General features: G+C 32.5%; 1 protein-coding gene across 1 annotated transcript; it reads left to right on the top strand.

Moving 5' to 3' along the window:
• The first annotated feature begins 7129 nt into the window (after nucleotides 1–7129).
• LOC127839425 (uncharacterized) lies at nucleotides 7130–16095 on the top strand. The gene is made up of 6 exons (XM_052367787.1): nucleotides 7130–7289; nucleotides 10914–11034; nucleotides 12301–12731; nucleotides 12998–13034; nucleotides 13437–13511; nucleotides 14738–16095. Exons 1-6 carry the CDS (start codon nucleotides 7227–7229, stop codon nucleotides 15631–15633), a joined length of 1623 nt encoding a protein of 540 aa, XP_052223747.1. The 5' UTR covers nucleotides 7130–7226; the 3' UTR covers nucleotides 15634–16095.
• The last annotated feature ends 464 nt before the right edge of the window (nucleotides 16096–16559 follow it).

Genomic DNA, 16559 nt, shown 5'->3' with positions numbered 1-16559 from the left:
CACTTTTACCATTCAACGCGACACCTTACCTTAAAATAACTTTACGTTAGTTACTTCAAGTGTGTAGAAATGGCATGATGCGTGCAGGACATAGCTCAAATGACAAGTTTACACGTATTTGTTAAATATCAAATGTGTGCACAATGGAGCTTTGTTACAACCCGTTTTGCAATAAACCCGTTTTGCAATAAAATTATTGCAAAACCGGTTGGAGTGTCTTATTGCAATTTTTTTTTTAAACAACCCGTTTTGCAATAAACCCGTTTTGCAATAAAATTATTGCAAAACGGGTTGGAGTGTTTTATTGCATTTTTTTTTAACAACCCGTTTTGCAATAAACCCGTTTTGCAATAAAATCACCACACATTTATTTGCAATAATTTCATTGCAAAACGGGTTGGAGTGTCTTATTGCAATGAGAATTTTGTATAACAACCCGTTTTGCAATAAACCCGTTTTGCAATAAAATCATCACTCTTGTATTTATTCAAATGGATTGGAATAGTTAAAAGTGATGTTCAAATTTTGTATTTAAATAATATTGTTTTAAAATAGACAAAACTGTGAGTTAAAACTTAAAATTAAAAAGCATGGAAGGTGGTGAATTTCGAGATTTAATACGATAAAACAAAACAGAATGTGTGTCGAAACGTGTTGAAGTGTCTTCATGCAACGTCAGTTGTGAGTTACAAACCGTTTCGCAATACAATCATCACATATATACTATTTGTTTCAAATTGATTTGAAACGGCATAAAGGAAGTTTAAAATGTCGCCTGCAAGGTAAATATGATACAACTAAACTGAATGTATATATGAAGTGATTTTCACCAATTGGGAAATAAAGTGAAAACAACCCAGAAGTGCAATAACTTTATTGCAAAACGGGTTGGAGTGTTTTATTGCAATTTGTAATTTTTATAACAACCTGTTTAGCAATTAACCCGTTTTTCAAAAATTTTATTGCAAAACGGGTTGGAGCGTCTTATTGCAATTTGAAATTTTTATAACAACCCATTTTGCAATAATAACATGACACATGCATTAACTAATTCAAATGGAATGGAAAGATTAAAAAGGAAATTTAAAATATCGTATTGAAATAATATTATTTCCAAATATAGACAAAACTGTTAGTTTCCACTAAAAAGTAAAAAGCATTGAAGGCGATGCATTTCGAGATTGAATGCGATAAAACAATACAAAATGTAAATAGAAAGTGTTTCAACCTATTAAGTACTGAAGTGAAGATAACGCCGAAATGCAATAATTTGCTTAAAAAACGTGTTGAAGTGTCTTCATGCAATGTGAGTTGTGTGTAACAAACCGTTTCGCAATAAAATCATCACATATATACTATTTTTTTCAAATTTCTTTGAAACGGAATAAAGTAAGTTTAAAATGTCGCCTTCAAGGTAAATATGATAAAACTAGAGTGAATGTATATATTTATGAAGTGATTTTCACCAATTGGGGAATTACATGAAGACAACCCAGAAGTGCAATAATTTTATTGCAAAACGGGTTGGAGTGTTTTATTGCAATTTGTAATTTGTATAACAACCCGTTTTGCAATAAACCCGTTTTGCAATAATTTTATTGCAAAACGGGTTGGAGCGTTTTATTGCAATTTGATTTTTTTTATAACAACCCGTTTTGCAATAAACCCGTTTTGCAATAATACAATGACACGTGTATTAATTAATTCAAATTGATTGTAAACATTAAAAAGGATATTTAAAATATCGTTTTTTTTTTATTTCCAAATATGGACAAAACTGTTAGTTTCCACTAAAAAGTAAAAAGCATTAAAGGCGATGCATTTCGAGATTTAATGCGATAAAACAATACAAAATGTATATAGAAAGTGTTTCAACCTATTTAGTACTGAAGTGAAGATAACGCCGAAATGCAATAATTTACTGAAAAAACGTGTTGAAGTGTCTTCATGCAATGTGAGTTGTGTGTAACAAACCGTTTTGCAATAAAATCATCACATATATACTATTTTTTTCAAATTTCTTTGAAACGGCATAAAGTAAGTTTAAAATGTCGCCTGCAAGGTAAATATGATAAAACTAGGCTGAATGTATATATTTATGAAGTGATTTTCACCAATTGGGGAATTAAATTAAGACAACCCAGAAGTGCAATAATTTTATTGCAAAACGGGTTGGAGTGTTTTATTGCAATTTGTAATTTGTATAACAACCCGTTTTGCAATAAACCCGTTTTGCAATAATTTTATTGCAAATCGGGTTGGAGCGTCTTATTGCAATTTGAATTTTTTATAACAACCCGTTTTGCAATAAACCCGTTTTGCAATAATACAATGACACGTGTATTAATTAATTCAAATTGATTGTAAACATTAAAAAGGAAATTTAAAATATCGTTTTTTTTTTATTTCCAAATATGGACAAAACTATTAGTTTCCACTAAAAAGTAAAAAGCATTGAAATGCAATAATTTACTGAAAAAACGTGTGGAAGTGTCTTCATGCAATGTGAGTTGTGTGTAACAAACCGTTTCGCAATAAAATCATCACATATATACTATTTTTTTCAAATTTCTTTAAAACGGCATAAAGTAAGTTTAAAATGTCGCCTGCAAGGTAAATATGATAAAACTAGGCTGAATGTATATATTTATGAAGTGATTTTCACCAATTGGGGAATTAAATTAAGACAACCCAGAAGTGCAATAATTTTATTGCAAAACGGGTTGGAGTGTTTTATTGCAATTTGTAATTTGTATAACAACCCGTTTTGCAATAAACCCGTTTTGCAATAATTTTATTGCAAAACGGGTTGGAGCGTCTTATTGCAATTTGAATTTTTTATAACAACCCGTTTTGCAATAAACCCGTTTTGCAATAATACAATGACACGTGTATTAATTAATTCAAATTGATTGTAAACATTAAAAAGGAAATTTAAAATATCGTTTTTTTTATATTTCCAAATATGGACAAAACTGTTAGTTTCCACTAAAAAGTAAAAAGCATTGAAGGCGATGCATTTCGAGATTTTATACGATAAAACAACACAAAATGTATATAGAAAGTGTTTCAACCTATTTAGAACTAAAGTGAAGATAACGCAGAAATGCAATAATTTACTGGTGTGGCTGTTATCCTTCGTAAAACGCCTACTGACGTTGACTTTTGGGGCCTCGTTACAGTTTTTGTTCATTCACAGTGTCCGTATACATTTGGAACTTCCTGAATACATTTTCTGATCAATTTGAATCAATTAGTATATATGTAATGATATTTCTGAAAACCGCGTTGTTATAAAAAAAAATCACATTGCAAAAACACACTACAATAAACAAATTGAATTATGGGTTTTCTTCGCATAATTCCCATTTTTTTGGAAATCATTTTCTATAAAAATATTGTGTTGTTTTATCATATTTTCTGCTGCATTTAATATCTTGCCATGTATTTTATTATTTGGGCAAATCTTACAACTTGGTCTTAATATGTGTTTAACTAAAATCCTTACATACGACATTTGAAATGTTCATTTCAGAGTTTCAAATCAATTTGAATTAAATAATACATGTGTGATGATTTTATAGCAAAACGGGTTGTTATACAAATTACAAATTGCAATAAGACACTCCAGCCCGTTTTGCAATAAATTTTTGCAAATAAATGTGTGGTGTTTTTATTGCAAAACGGGTTTATTGCAAAACGGGTTGTTAAAAAAAAATGCAATAAAACACTCCAACCCGTTTTGCAATAATTTTTTTGCAAAACGGGTTTATTGCAAAACGGGTTGTAAAAAAAAATTGCAATAAGACACTCCAACCCGTTTTGCAATAATTTTATTGCAAAACGGGTTTATTGCAAAACGGGTTTTTATAAAAAATTCAAATTGCAATAAGACGCCCCAACCCGTTTTGCAATATAATTATTGCAAAACGGGTTTATTGCAAAACGGGTTGTTATACAAATTACAAATTGCAATAAAACACTCCAACCCGTTTTGCAAAAAAATTATTGCACTTCTGGATTGTCTTAATTTAATTCCCCAATTGGTGAAAATCACTTCATAAATATATACATTCAGCCTAGTTTTATCATATTTACCTTGAAGGCGACATTTTAAACTTACTTTATGCCGTTTCAAAGAAATTTGAAAAAAATAGTATATATGTGATGATTTTATTGCGAAACGGTTTGTTACACACAACTCACATTGCATGAAGACACTTCAACACGTTTTTTCAGTAAATTATTGCATTTCGGCGTTATCTTCACTTCAGTACTAAATAGGTTGAAACACTTTCTATATACATTTTGTATTGTTTTATCGCATTAAATCTCGAAATGCATCGCCTTCAATGCTTTTTACTTTTTAGTGGAAACTAACAGTTTTGTCCATATTTGGAAATAAAAAAAAAACGATATTTTAAATATCCTTTTTAATGTTTACAATCAATTTGAATTAATTAATACACGTGTCATTGTATTATTGCAAAACGGGTTTATTGCAAAACGGGTTGTTATAAAAAAAAATCAAATTGCAATAAAACGCTCCAACCCGTTTTGCAATAAAATTATTGCAAAACGGGTTTATTGCAAAACGGGTTGTTATACAAATTACAAATTGCAATAAAACACTCCAACCCGTTTTGCAATAAAATTATTGCACTTCTGGGTTGTCTTCATGTAATTCCCCAATTGGTGAAAATCACTTCATAAATATATACATTCACTCTAGTTTTATCATATTTACCTTGAAGGCGACATTTTAAACTTACTTTATTCCGTTTCAAAGAAATTTGAAAAAAATAGTATATATGTGATGATTTTATTTCGAAACGGTTTGTTACACACAACTCACATTGCATGAAGACACTTCAACACGTTTTTTAAGTAAATTATTGCATTTCGGCGTTATCTTCACTTCAGTACTTAATAGGTTGAAACACTTTCTATTTACATTTTGTATTGTTTTATCGCATTCAATCTCGAAATGCATCGCCTTCAATGCTTTTTACTTTTTAGTGGAAACTAACAGTTTTGTCTATATTTGGAAATAATATTATTTCAATACGATATTTTAAATTTCCTTTTTAATCTTTCCATTCCATTTGAATTAGTTAATGCATGTGTCATGTTATTATTGCAAAATGGGTTGTTATAAAAATTTCAAATTGCAATAAGACGCTCCAACCCGTTTTGCAATAAAATTTTTGAAAAACGGGTTAATTGCTAAACAGGTTGTTATACAAATTTCAAATTGCAATAAAACACTCCAACCCGTTTTGCAATAAAGTTATTGCACTTCTGGGTTGTTTTCACTTAATTTCCCAATTGGTGAAAATCACTTCATATATACATTCAGTTTAGTTGTATCATATTTACATTGCAGGCGACATTTTAAACTTCCTTTATGCCGTTTCAAATCAATTTGAAACAAATAGTATATATGTGATGATTGTATTGCGAAACGGTTTGTAACTCACAACTGACGTTGCATGAAGACACTTCAACACGTTTCGACACACATTCTGTTTTGTTTTATCGTATTAAATCTCGAAATTCACCACCTTCCATGCTTTTTAATTTTAAGTTTTAACTCACAGTTTTGTCTATTTTAAAACAATATTATTTAAATACAAAATTTGAACATCACTTTTAACTATTCCAATCCATTTGAATAAATACAAGAGTGATGATTTTATTGCGAAACGGGTTTATTGCAAAACGGGTTGTTATACAAAATTCTCATTGCAATAAGACACTCCAACCCGTTTTGCAATGAAATTATTGCAAATAAATGTGTGGTGATTTTATTGCAAAACGGGTTTATTGCAAAACGGGTTGTTAAAAAAAATGCAATAAAACACTCCAACCCGTTTTGCAATAATTTTATTGCAAAACGGGTTTATTGCAAAACGGGTTGTTTAAAAAAAAAATTGCAATAAGACACTCCAACCCGTTTTGCAATAATTTTATTGCAAAACGGGTTTATTGCAAAACGGGTTGTAACAGAGCTTGTCTGGATAGTAAATGTTACGCATATGACAATCGTTCAATAACTGTTAACAAACTGTTGAGATATTCGGTGTTCACCAATTGGTTACGACGTGTTGCATGTCCCTACCGCAAAAGTCAAGGACAAATTTAAATGTCACTGTTTAATTTTTTTTGCATAATTCAACTTTTCCAGGCTTTAATTTAGATGTTTAATCGGCAATTGTAAACACGCCTCGTCCTGTTGAGAGGACTTGTGCCGCGATATGCAAGTGTCACAAACAAAAGGTCAAGGAAAAACTCTTGCATATAGATTAACTAAATAAAATATATTCTTGACAACCCGAAGATACTCAGACTTTTGGGGAAAAAATAACATATTTTTCTATGCAGACGAATTGTCAGTTTTCGAAATTAGACAGGGTTACATGAAAAACAAGCTTAATGACTTAACATTGTATAAATCGTGCGATTTGGTACAGGAGGTCTGAAGTAACAGTCAATAATTTAGAATGGTTAAACTGCCAAGTTTAAGTGCACCCATTCAATCGCAATCTGATTCTTTGTTACCAAATACCCACCCGAATTTACTTTCATTAAATATATGTCGAGTATCTCCGGAATGCAAACCGTAGTATATATGTTATATTATTAGACAACAAGTTATCATAAATAGCACATTCCCACGCTTGTCAGGGATTATTACCCAACAGCTAATATTTCTAGGATCTTTGAACAGTATTATCGTTGTGGTTAACTAATCCAATCTTGACCCGAATTTACTTTCATGAAATATATGTCGAGTATCTCCGGAATGCAAACCGTAGTATATATGTTATATTATTAGACAACAAGTTATCATAAATAGCACATTCCTACGCTTGTCCGGGATTATTATCCAACAGCTAATATTGCTAGGATCTTTGGACAGTATTATCGTTGTGGTTAACTAATCCAATCTTGACATAATTGATACTACATGTATTAATAACGCGTGTATATGCAGGTTATAAAAATTCATCATCTTCCCAGCTTTTCGTACGAATAGTTAATACAACATTAACAAAATGAAAAACAGACTTTAACTATTGCCTTAGCAGGGAAGATATTGACACACTACCTGGTTGAGGCTCTGTGATTTAAGCTCAACTTGCTACGAGTCTCTGCATTAAGTTACGTGGTGAACGAAGTGATTTAAAGGTCACAACTACCTTGTAAATTTTACATATTCAAATATGGTGATACTTTATGTGTTGGATATTGTTGTACCATTTTTGATGATTGGAGAAGTGTACTCTGTAGGTAAATTTCAATTCTCTTTTAATGTATGGACATGTTAATGGTGATATCTCTCTGAATACATTTTGAACATACTTCTAAATTTAGCTAACCTAGTAACAATAGCTCATAGCAGTTATCGTATATAAATCTACATTTTATGTTAGTTTTGAAATGTCGTGAATGTAGCTACAAACAGTGTATAGCAACGCAATTAATGTGCGACGTGGTATATGAAAATGACAATGCACATCCCTGTGCTAAAACCATATTATTATTTTTTAATAACTATATCAGTGTTTTGCAGTAATATACATGTATGTTATCTAGCGGAGGTGCGCGTATTCTTTTTAGATTACTGGTTTACACTGTCTTTTTTTTAAATTCATTTTTTCTAGAATAATATAATATTTGTGTTGGTTCTTTGGCGCCGAAGAAAATACTCTGTCACTGAATGTACATAAAACAAATTTAGCACTGTAACAATTGGTTTTCATTTTTATAACCCAAAAGTATTTTACTTAATAATTTAAGTATGTTTAGTCAATCAAAGTTATCAGATTATATACACCTTTGTTGTATGATTCATGTACACGCCAGGATACAAATCGATGGTTATTTGCCAATAATGTATTCAAGATCATAATCGTTCCTTAATAAACGTTTTTTTTAAAGACTTTGTTAAAGATTGTGTGTGAAATGTCGCATAGTACTCACGATCATTCGATGAACGCCGGCACTGATGTAGAAAGTACCGTCAGGTACATCCATAAAGCAAGATGTGAGAAATAAAAATATTGTTTGTTTCCACCAAGCAGTCCGAACCTGAATTCTGTTTTATTTGAGATTGAGTTTTCGATCAGTTCCTAAATTTCCACATTCCATCATTATCGTTTAATTAACGTTTACACATTAAAATGCACACATATTTGGACGTTTTCTTTTATTTTACATTCTTAGTCAAGTGTAAAATAACTTGTATTAAAAAAGAAAAACAAAAACCCGTTAAACCGACCTACCTATAGTAAAGTTTTAAGATGTTAGTCGTACAAAAATCTTATTTTTTGGACCATTTATCATTTACAAGTTAATGTGTAAAAACAATTAAGAGGTTATTGTCTACTTCTGTAAACAAGCTTCTAAAACCTTTTAAATTAAGCCTGTAAAACCTTTTAATGGTGTATGTTTGTTAATAACGTTAAATGTTGTACATCCGTAAAAAAACATTTATTAAGATCTGTGTCTAAACTGTGTCTGTATATACCTTTTACAATCGGTTTTTATACTGTGTTTGTACGTACCTTTAAATGGACCTTTTCACACACATTGACGTATATTGAAGTTTGTCATTAAATACTTTATATTGATAAATGTTAACATTGTATCTAAAAAGCTCCAGTAAAACAAGAAAACATTTATTAAGATCTGTGTCTATACTGTGTCTGTATATACCTTTTACAATCGGTTTTTATACTGTGTTTGTACGTACCTTTAAATGGACCTTTTCACACACATTGGCGTATTTTGAAGTTTGTCATTAAATACTTTATATTGATAAATGTTAACATTGTATCTAAAAAGCTTTAGTAAAACAAGAAAACAATTAAAGAAAGAAAAAAGTAACCCTCAACTGGGCTCGAACCATTGACCCCTAGAGTAAATGTCTAACGCTTAGACCACTTGGCCATCCATGCTCATAAATTGAGTAATGCATCATATACTTTATAAAATCAATCCTCGAAGTGTCACAAAATATAACGACAGCAAGAGATTGCGATGCAACGATAGATAATTAAGAGCATGATAAATGTTCAGTATTACTGTTTCCTTACAACTATCATAACACCAACAAAACTTTGTGAATCTGATTTTTTTTAATTTGTTAATTTAGCAAAACGTGAAACGGTCCCTTTAAAGTTCAGTGTCGGCAACATCTTATTTTAAGTTGGTGTCTCGGACATAAACCATGGTAGTTTATACAAATGTAAAGCAGAATAAATACTGACTTAAAATATGTTAAGCAAACACAGTCAACTAGCTTGATTCTTCACAACCACACGCCCCTGATATTCACTTACAATTTTTCTTTTAACAATTGACTCCCATAACAGATGAGAAGATGCGAAGAATAGAAAATCAAAATGTTGTATAACAAGTCTCAATTTATCTTGTGAACTATCATCTATCTATTTGCTCTCCCAAAAGCAAGGTGAGCTCACACAGACATCTTAAATTACAACATATCTATATAAATTGGCTAACCGCCGCTGAGATCTGATTTCCTACAGCTGTAAAGGTTTGAAATACCTGTCATTGAAAAGGGCGATACAATGCACTAAATACGCAGTGCTATTAAAGAAAATCGCCCGACTATAATACCCGACCATTGATTTGTTTTTAAACGGTATGTATGACATGACTCGCAAACCCACATTTGATTTATTTTACAATATGTTAAAGATTGCGTTTTGTTTTTAAAATTAATACTTCGTTCGTTAATGGACTGTTGATTCTCAAAAATTCAATAATTTACAAATTCAGTTCTAATGTCAATGTCCAACATATTTGTCTCATACTTATTAAAAAGAAATGGCTGTGGCCTTACATAAATTAAACATATTGGATAAAAAAACATTATAAATTGACATTTATATAATATTGTATTATTTATGATATCCCGATGTTCGCTGTTATTGATGCCTGATTCATAGTTAAATACCATATTTGGTGTACGGTTTTTATTAAAAGTTATGTTTTATTTTTAGTTTTTATTAATTTAAGGCAAAACAAATAAACACAACACGTAATTATACAACTTGAGAAATGTAAAACTTCATCCGAAAGTCAAAATCATTAAAAGAGTATATAAGTCGGATATTTTTGTTTCTTTTTAGAAAATGTATGTTAACTTATTGTTTGACATGGGGTTTCTGTCTTTTTTCAAAATGTTAAACTTAATATATATCTTGAAGAGTATCCGGAATTAAGTCGTATTTCCAGTTATGTCCTCTGTTGTAATAACGATATCCGTATCAATAGTTGCATCAATACTTTTGAACCAGTCCGTCCACATTTAAAACACCACTAAACGTGTCTATCAATAACTATACTAATTATACGTGTCATATTTCAGTGGTATCACCCGTGTATCATTGTTCAAGACGAACGTTTTGTTTGCATAATTATGAATCCTTTATACTCATGTATGGCCCATACTTGACTTGTAAATACTGCTTTAACCTACATACAACTGTATAGGGTTTAGGATAGCTATGCTCTGAAGATACCGCTTGAATAAGACTGACAGTTGTGAGTAGATACTTCAAAGGAACTCCATTTTAAGGGTAGTTGTTAGCGTTGAATTAAGCGAACAGTAAGCTGAACCTTCATACATTTTCAACCATAGACCTAACATTAATTTATTTTCCAATAAACACTCTGGAGGCTAATCATTTCAATTACTATATTTGGGATCCATAACAGTTGAGGGAACTTTTAGTATATCTTTTTTGTAATTGTGAATCGGCGCGATTTACATATGAAGCATTTTCCACCAAGCAACACGCATACCAACCGCTGTTCTTAATTATATTTACATAATATTTGAAATGTTAAATTATTCGACCAACATGTTCTAACTCCAGACCAATGCCAGCACACCGTTCTGCAAACAATATTCAGATACTCAGCTGAACCAATGCTGCCTCTGCCCGGACAGCAAACCTTGTGAACTCACCTGTCCGGGGGAGTGGAAGTTAATCAGAGGTAGGTTTTAAAGGGACCTTTTCATAGAGTTTGGCATGTGTTGACGTTTGTCATTAAATGCTTTATATTGATAATGGTAAACATTGTATCTAAAAAGCTCAAGTAAACACAAGAATACAATTAAAGAAAGAGTTAAGGAACCCTCAACTGGGCTCGAAACAGCGACCCCTGGAGTAAAAGTCTTACACTTAGACCACTCGGCCATCCGTGCTCATACGATAAAAGATGTATTTTTTTTACTTAAAATAAGCAATCCTCGTAATGTCACAAAAGACCTCGACAACAACTTAACTCTCAAAATAACTTTATCGTTTCGCGTTGCAACGCTTTATACTTTTCAGTTTTTTTAATTGTTAAAAGATGCATATAATGGATATTTTAGAGCATGTACAATGTTCAATATTACTGTTTCCTCACAAATATCACAGCTACATTTCTTTTTTGGTCAATTTACGAAACGTGTTAAGGTCCCTTTAATGGCGCATTCCATAGCATATAATTAAATACATTGGCAATCTTCAGCTGTTTATTTTAGCTCGATGATATTAAAAGCGTATTCAGACTTGTATCGAGTCAGTTTCCTGTGTAAAACCAATGTTTACTTGTGTATTTGGAAGAAATCGTGTGAACGCTCCCATTATGGTACCGAAATTTGAACCTCCCGGGAGTTTATGAACATGTTTTCACACTGACATCGGTTTACAAAATGCATTGTCTTTGTTCGAATACGTCTGACACTAACAGAAACATTAATTGTTGTTTTTGTTCGGCTATCGCTTCCAGAAAATACATAAAAAGTAAGCGATAAAAAGTAACCAAAACAATATTATTCTATTAAAAATGAACCCACTTAAATATTATATAGCACTTATTACTTGTCTTGATATAATTCGTTAAATAAAGATATTTAGAGACTTCCTTTAAATTATTACAGCTATGCAAATCCATACGGTGTTGTCAACCCACATAACGTGTGATACAACAAAGTTCGTTTTTTGGTCCATATCAAAATGTGTATAATCTTTTTTATAAATTCCAAAGTGCGTTCGCTTTTTGTCCACACCAAGTTTGTATCATCTTTTTGATAAACTCCAAAGCACTGTCGCTTTTTGGTTACCACCAAATGCGAACGTTGCAGTTGTTCCTATAAATAGTGAGGCATATTGGTGTGTACAAAGCTATGACCATCCTTATAAATAAATGTGCAACTTAAATGTGGTTATTCTTGTTGATGACTTGGTTTGTTATCGCCTTTTTGTTTTGCAGGAAATGAAGTCCAATGTGCGAATCAAAATATATACCCCGAATATATTGATTATGAAAATTACGATAACACCACTGATATCGAGTATTGCGTATCGGAGTGTCCCGTCCGCACGTTTTACGAGTATCGGGATTTAAAGTGCCATCCGTGCGACCCTTCCTGCAAGGCGTGTGACGGGCCGAACGCTACTGGATGCACTGCATGTGAGTTTGAAACCGATGATGGCTGCTTGAAAGAATGTCCGCCAGGGTGGGAACCTTTACTCGGACGAAAGGGACCACGGCGAGGGACGGTGTGCAAGATACGAGTTGCCGACGACGACCTGAATCCTCGTACGTTTGTCATTATTGGCGCTGTTGCAGGAGCTTTGATCGGCGTTGGCGTCATCATAGTTGTGTGTTGCGTCTGCTGTAGATGCAGAACAGGCAACTGTGTATGTGTAAGATAAAAGGAAAAATATGTTAACTACACGTAATAATACATACCTAATTAGTAAAAAATTAAACGTAGTAGTTACTTCGCACAACACTATGTTTTCACATTACATTTGGTAACAAGTGACACTACTTTTGGTAACAATTTGGTAATAAATATTTTATTTATTTAACAAAAGAAAACTATCACATATACATAATAAACATATGTCTTACATAATCGATTTTCTGACAGATTTTGGATTGTCTGACATTTCCTTTGAAGGTACAAACAAAGAATAAGAAGGCTAAACCAAATAGATGTAAGTATAAGTACGTTTATTTCCTCTTTTGCAACAATATGATGTAAACTGATTCGTGCTGCACTTTTTAGTCATCACAAATCTTTGGTTTAATTTATTTGACTATTTACTTAAGAAAGGATATGCAGGTACGATTTTTTCAAGTGCTACTCTTCGTCACAGATACATAACCATTTTCCTAACTGGTGATGAAAGGGTTGAGATATAATTACAGCACAGTGCTTGTTACTAGCCCGGATAAATTTGTGTCTGTTACGCGTAATTTACTACACACTTTTTTATGTCACATTTGAAGTATGTTCCTGCTGATTTGCTTTATGATGCTAGTGATACATCTGTCGCCAATTCTCTTTACATTAAGATTGATTGACAGTGATTTGAAAGTCTCGTGCATTGTTCCAGATGTCCGAGGAGAAAACGACATTGATATTGCTGGCTTTACGGACGAAAGGCAATCCTTTACAACAGGAAATACTGGTATAAATTAGGCAATTCAAAGTAAAATAAATTTAATACAAAATAAAGTCAACATTTTGCACGTAGAGACCCTCATAACCAAACCTTTTCTGAAAGAGCATCCCGTTCCAAATTGATTTCAACAATAAAACAAGATAGGTTATGCGGTATGTAAGACACCCGCCCCGATTCTATGGTAACTGTTTAACGGCCATCTGTTTACTTGCTCCTTTCCAGTTTAAGGTATACCGCCAAGTGTCAGGGTACCATCATGCAGTTTTTAACCTTAAAGCTAATGACTGACTTTGTAATACAATGTTTTTCCTTCCACACAAGTAAATAAATATTTAAAAATAAAGTCAACACAAGCGCCCATACAGAAATTATGTCGTCCAATGTTTCTTTGGATTTCTTAGAGAGTATAACGTTGAACACCAAAATTCCTTAGTATACAGTAATCTTAAGTATCTACGTGCTACAATCAATGCACGCTACATCCAAATAACACACCAGTATCAGTGCCTGTATAGTCATTATAATGCCAAATTTGAATAGCAGACCCGTATAAAATGTATGATTGCATAGATTGACACATGATGTATTTAAATCGCAGAGGTGTATATGTTCATTTGTAGGCCTACCCATGAAGTATTTGAATTACTTAGAGGTAAAGTTGCTGGTGGGTGCTCGTATGTATATGCATACATTCGGCTTATTTAAATAACACACGCGTATATTAACATGGATAGGCCTAAACATGATCGAATATCACGGAAGTATAAGTTCAGGTATTGGCTTATATGTTACCAAATCGAATAACATACACGTACACTTTAATGTAAACACCTTATTATTCGAGTATAAGAGTATATTATCTTACGATATTAATAAGATAATCATTCTTACTGGTTTTGCTATGTTATTACTTATTGGATAATTTAGCAGGGCTTCAGCACCGTATCAAAGAATCACGTATTATTAAATTGCAGATTCCTTTTTTAAGCATTTTACTACATGTTTCCATAAACGTTTCATAACAGCTGATCATTTTTCATAAACTTCATGTTCATGTAATTATTAACGCTTTTCACGTAAATGCTATTGGATGTTATAATCGATTTGTAAAATGTAGTTTTAAAATTATGACAGTACAAAATACCGATGTTCCAAACTGAAAAAACATCCTATAAAATAAACCTACGATTATTTAAATATGCCCTTCATCAAGGGTGTTTATCTTTTTTCAGAGGACGCTAATTATCATCTATACCATGAAATCGAAGACATGACCATAGAGGTCAAATACGACTATGCGTACGCAGAACGTGATGGTGACCGGAAGAAACCCGCTGAATCAGAAGAACGCTACGAACCAATTGAAGGCGATTTCCAAGACGCATCTCAGGACATAAATGTTGATGAAGAAATCTATGAGGAAATGGAAGCGCCTAGAACATGTAAAAGTCCAACACCGCGAGCGGGACAAGAATCTTACTTAACACCCGTTGCTGAAAGTGCCGGGATCAATGAAGGTATTAAAAAACGAGGTGTATCAGCCTCACACGATAGAAGCAAAAGTAATAAAGACATAAAATGTGTTGATGGAAGCACAAATACAACAGCTGGGAACCTGAGTTGTGAACCATTAGCGGGCCGCGATTATGGTCAAACAGCAGCATATGTAACTGAAGATTGTTTGGAACCGATTTCTGGAACAGCCAAAGATCCTTCAAGGAGTGGAGCGATTAATAACATTAATTCAAACGTCGACAAAACAAAAATAAAAAATGAACAAACAAATGATGGTATCATGGATGATGTCACTGAGTGTGAGTTTTATACAATTGCTACAGATAATAAAGGCGGTCCAAGTGATAGTGTAGCAGCAGCGGGTAAAGAATCAGATTCAGCTAAGCAAATGCATTGTCCTACTATTGGTCTTAAACTCGCGTCAAACAAAAATGAGGTGAAACGTGGAAGCTCTAAATCGGACTACATTACCGGTAGAAAACCAAAACTTAAACCAAAGCCTTTGCCGAAACCTAATATACAAACGAGTGTGGCCTCGAAAATAAGCTTTGAACCAGCTGTCAAACCAGTATCTGAAACAGAAATAAGCACTGACTTTGATATTATCACTTAGCCTAGGCATTTTAAACCCGTTCCTCTTCCAAGACAGCAAATGACCTCAAGCGATGGTACGGTTCAAGACGATACACAAATGATAAAGCAAGTCCATGTTCAAGGTAAAAAGGCAATACCAAAGGATGTATCGGATTTTAATGAACACGATATAAAGAAGACTCAATCTTGTACAACTGAATTTCCAGTTAGACCAAACAATGCCCTGTCGGATGTTTTTGAAGACAAACTTCAGCACACTGGTCATTATACGGACGTGCTAAGCGTTGATGACTTAAAAGATGTGAGTAAATATAACCGAGAGTGTGAAGAATCAAGTTCAGAATTAGATCTATCTGACAAACAATGCCAAAAGTAGTCTCTCTTACCTTCTCAGAAGAAGAAATCAAAGAAATTTTAGGCGAAACAAAGTAAACATTTTTTTAATAGACGCGATAGCAAATTATCACCCGAAACAATTTCAACCACAAACAAATTTGTTAAGCATTTGATTAAGTCACATTTGATTCAACTTTCAAATAGTGATTGTCTTCTTGTTATCATTGTTATCCATTTTGTATCAAAAGGCCTTTGTTCCGTGAAGATACCAGAATATAATTTTTTTATCGTTCGTTTCACATAAAAACAATGTGTATATAAGTGTTTAATCTTTCGTGTTTTCAGTTGGTTATTGTTAAACATGTTTGCAATCCCTTTGTAGCAAAGATGTTTGTTCTAAATTGGTTCACATTTCTTTCAGCATATAAAATCATATCTGTTTAAAGAATAACCCATTTATGCGATGCACATTACATTAACACAGCAATTACTATGTTATTATGTCTAGATATATTTTTCGTCTCACATGCTGGTAATAACGTGCCATGTTGTATTCAACCAACATAGAGAATTAGAGAAAAACTCAAATAAGAGAGCTAAGATTGCTAT

The sequence above is a fragment of the Dreissena polymorpha genome, chromosome 7 (genome assembly GCF_020536995.1).
Source record: "Dreissena polymorpha isolate Duluth1 chromosome 7, UMN_Dpol_1.0, whole genome shotgun sequence".
In the NCBI taxonomy this organism is placed as follows: Eukaryota; Metazoa; Mollusca; class Bivalvia; order Myida; family Dreissenidae; genus Dreissena; species Dreissena polymorpha.
Note: the sequence above shows the minus strand (reverse complement) of the source record. Positions and strands in the feature narration are given on the sequence as shown.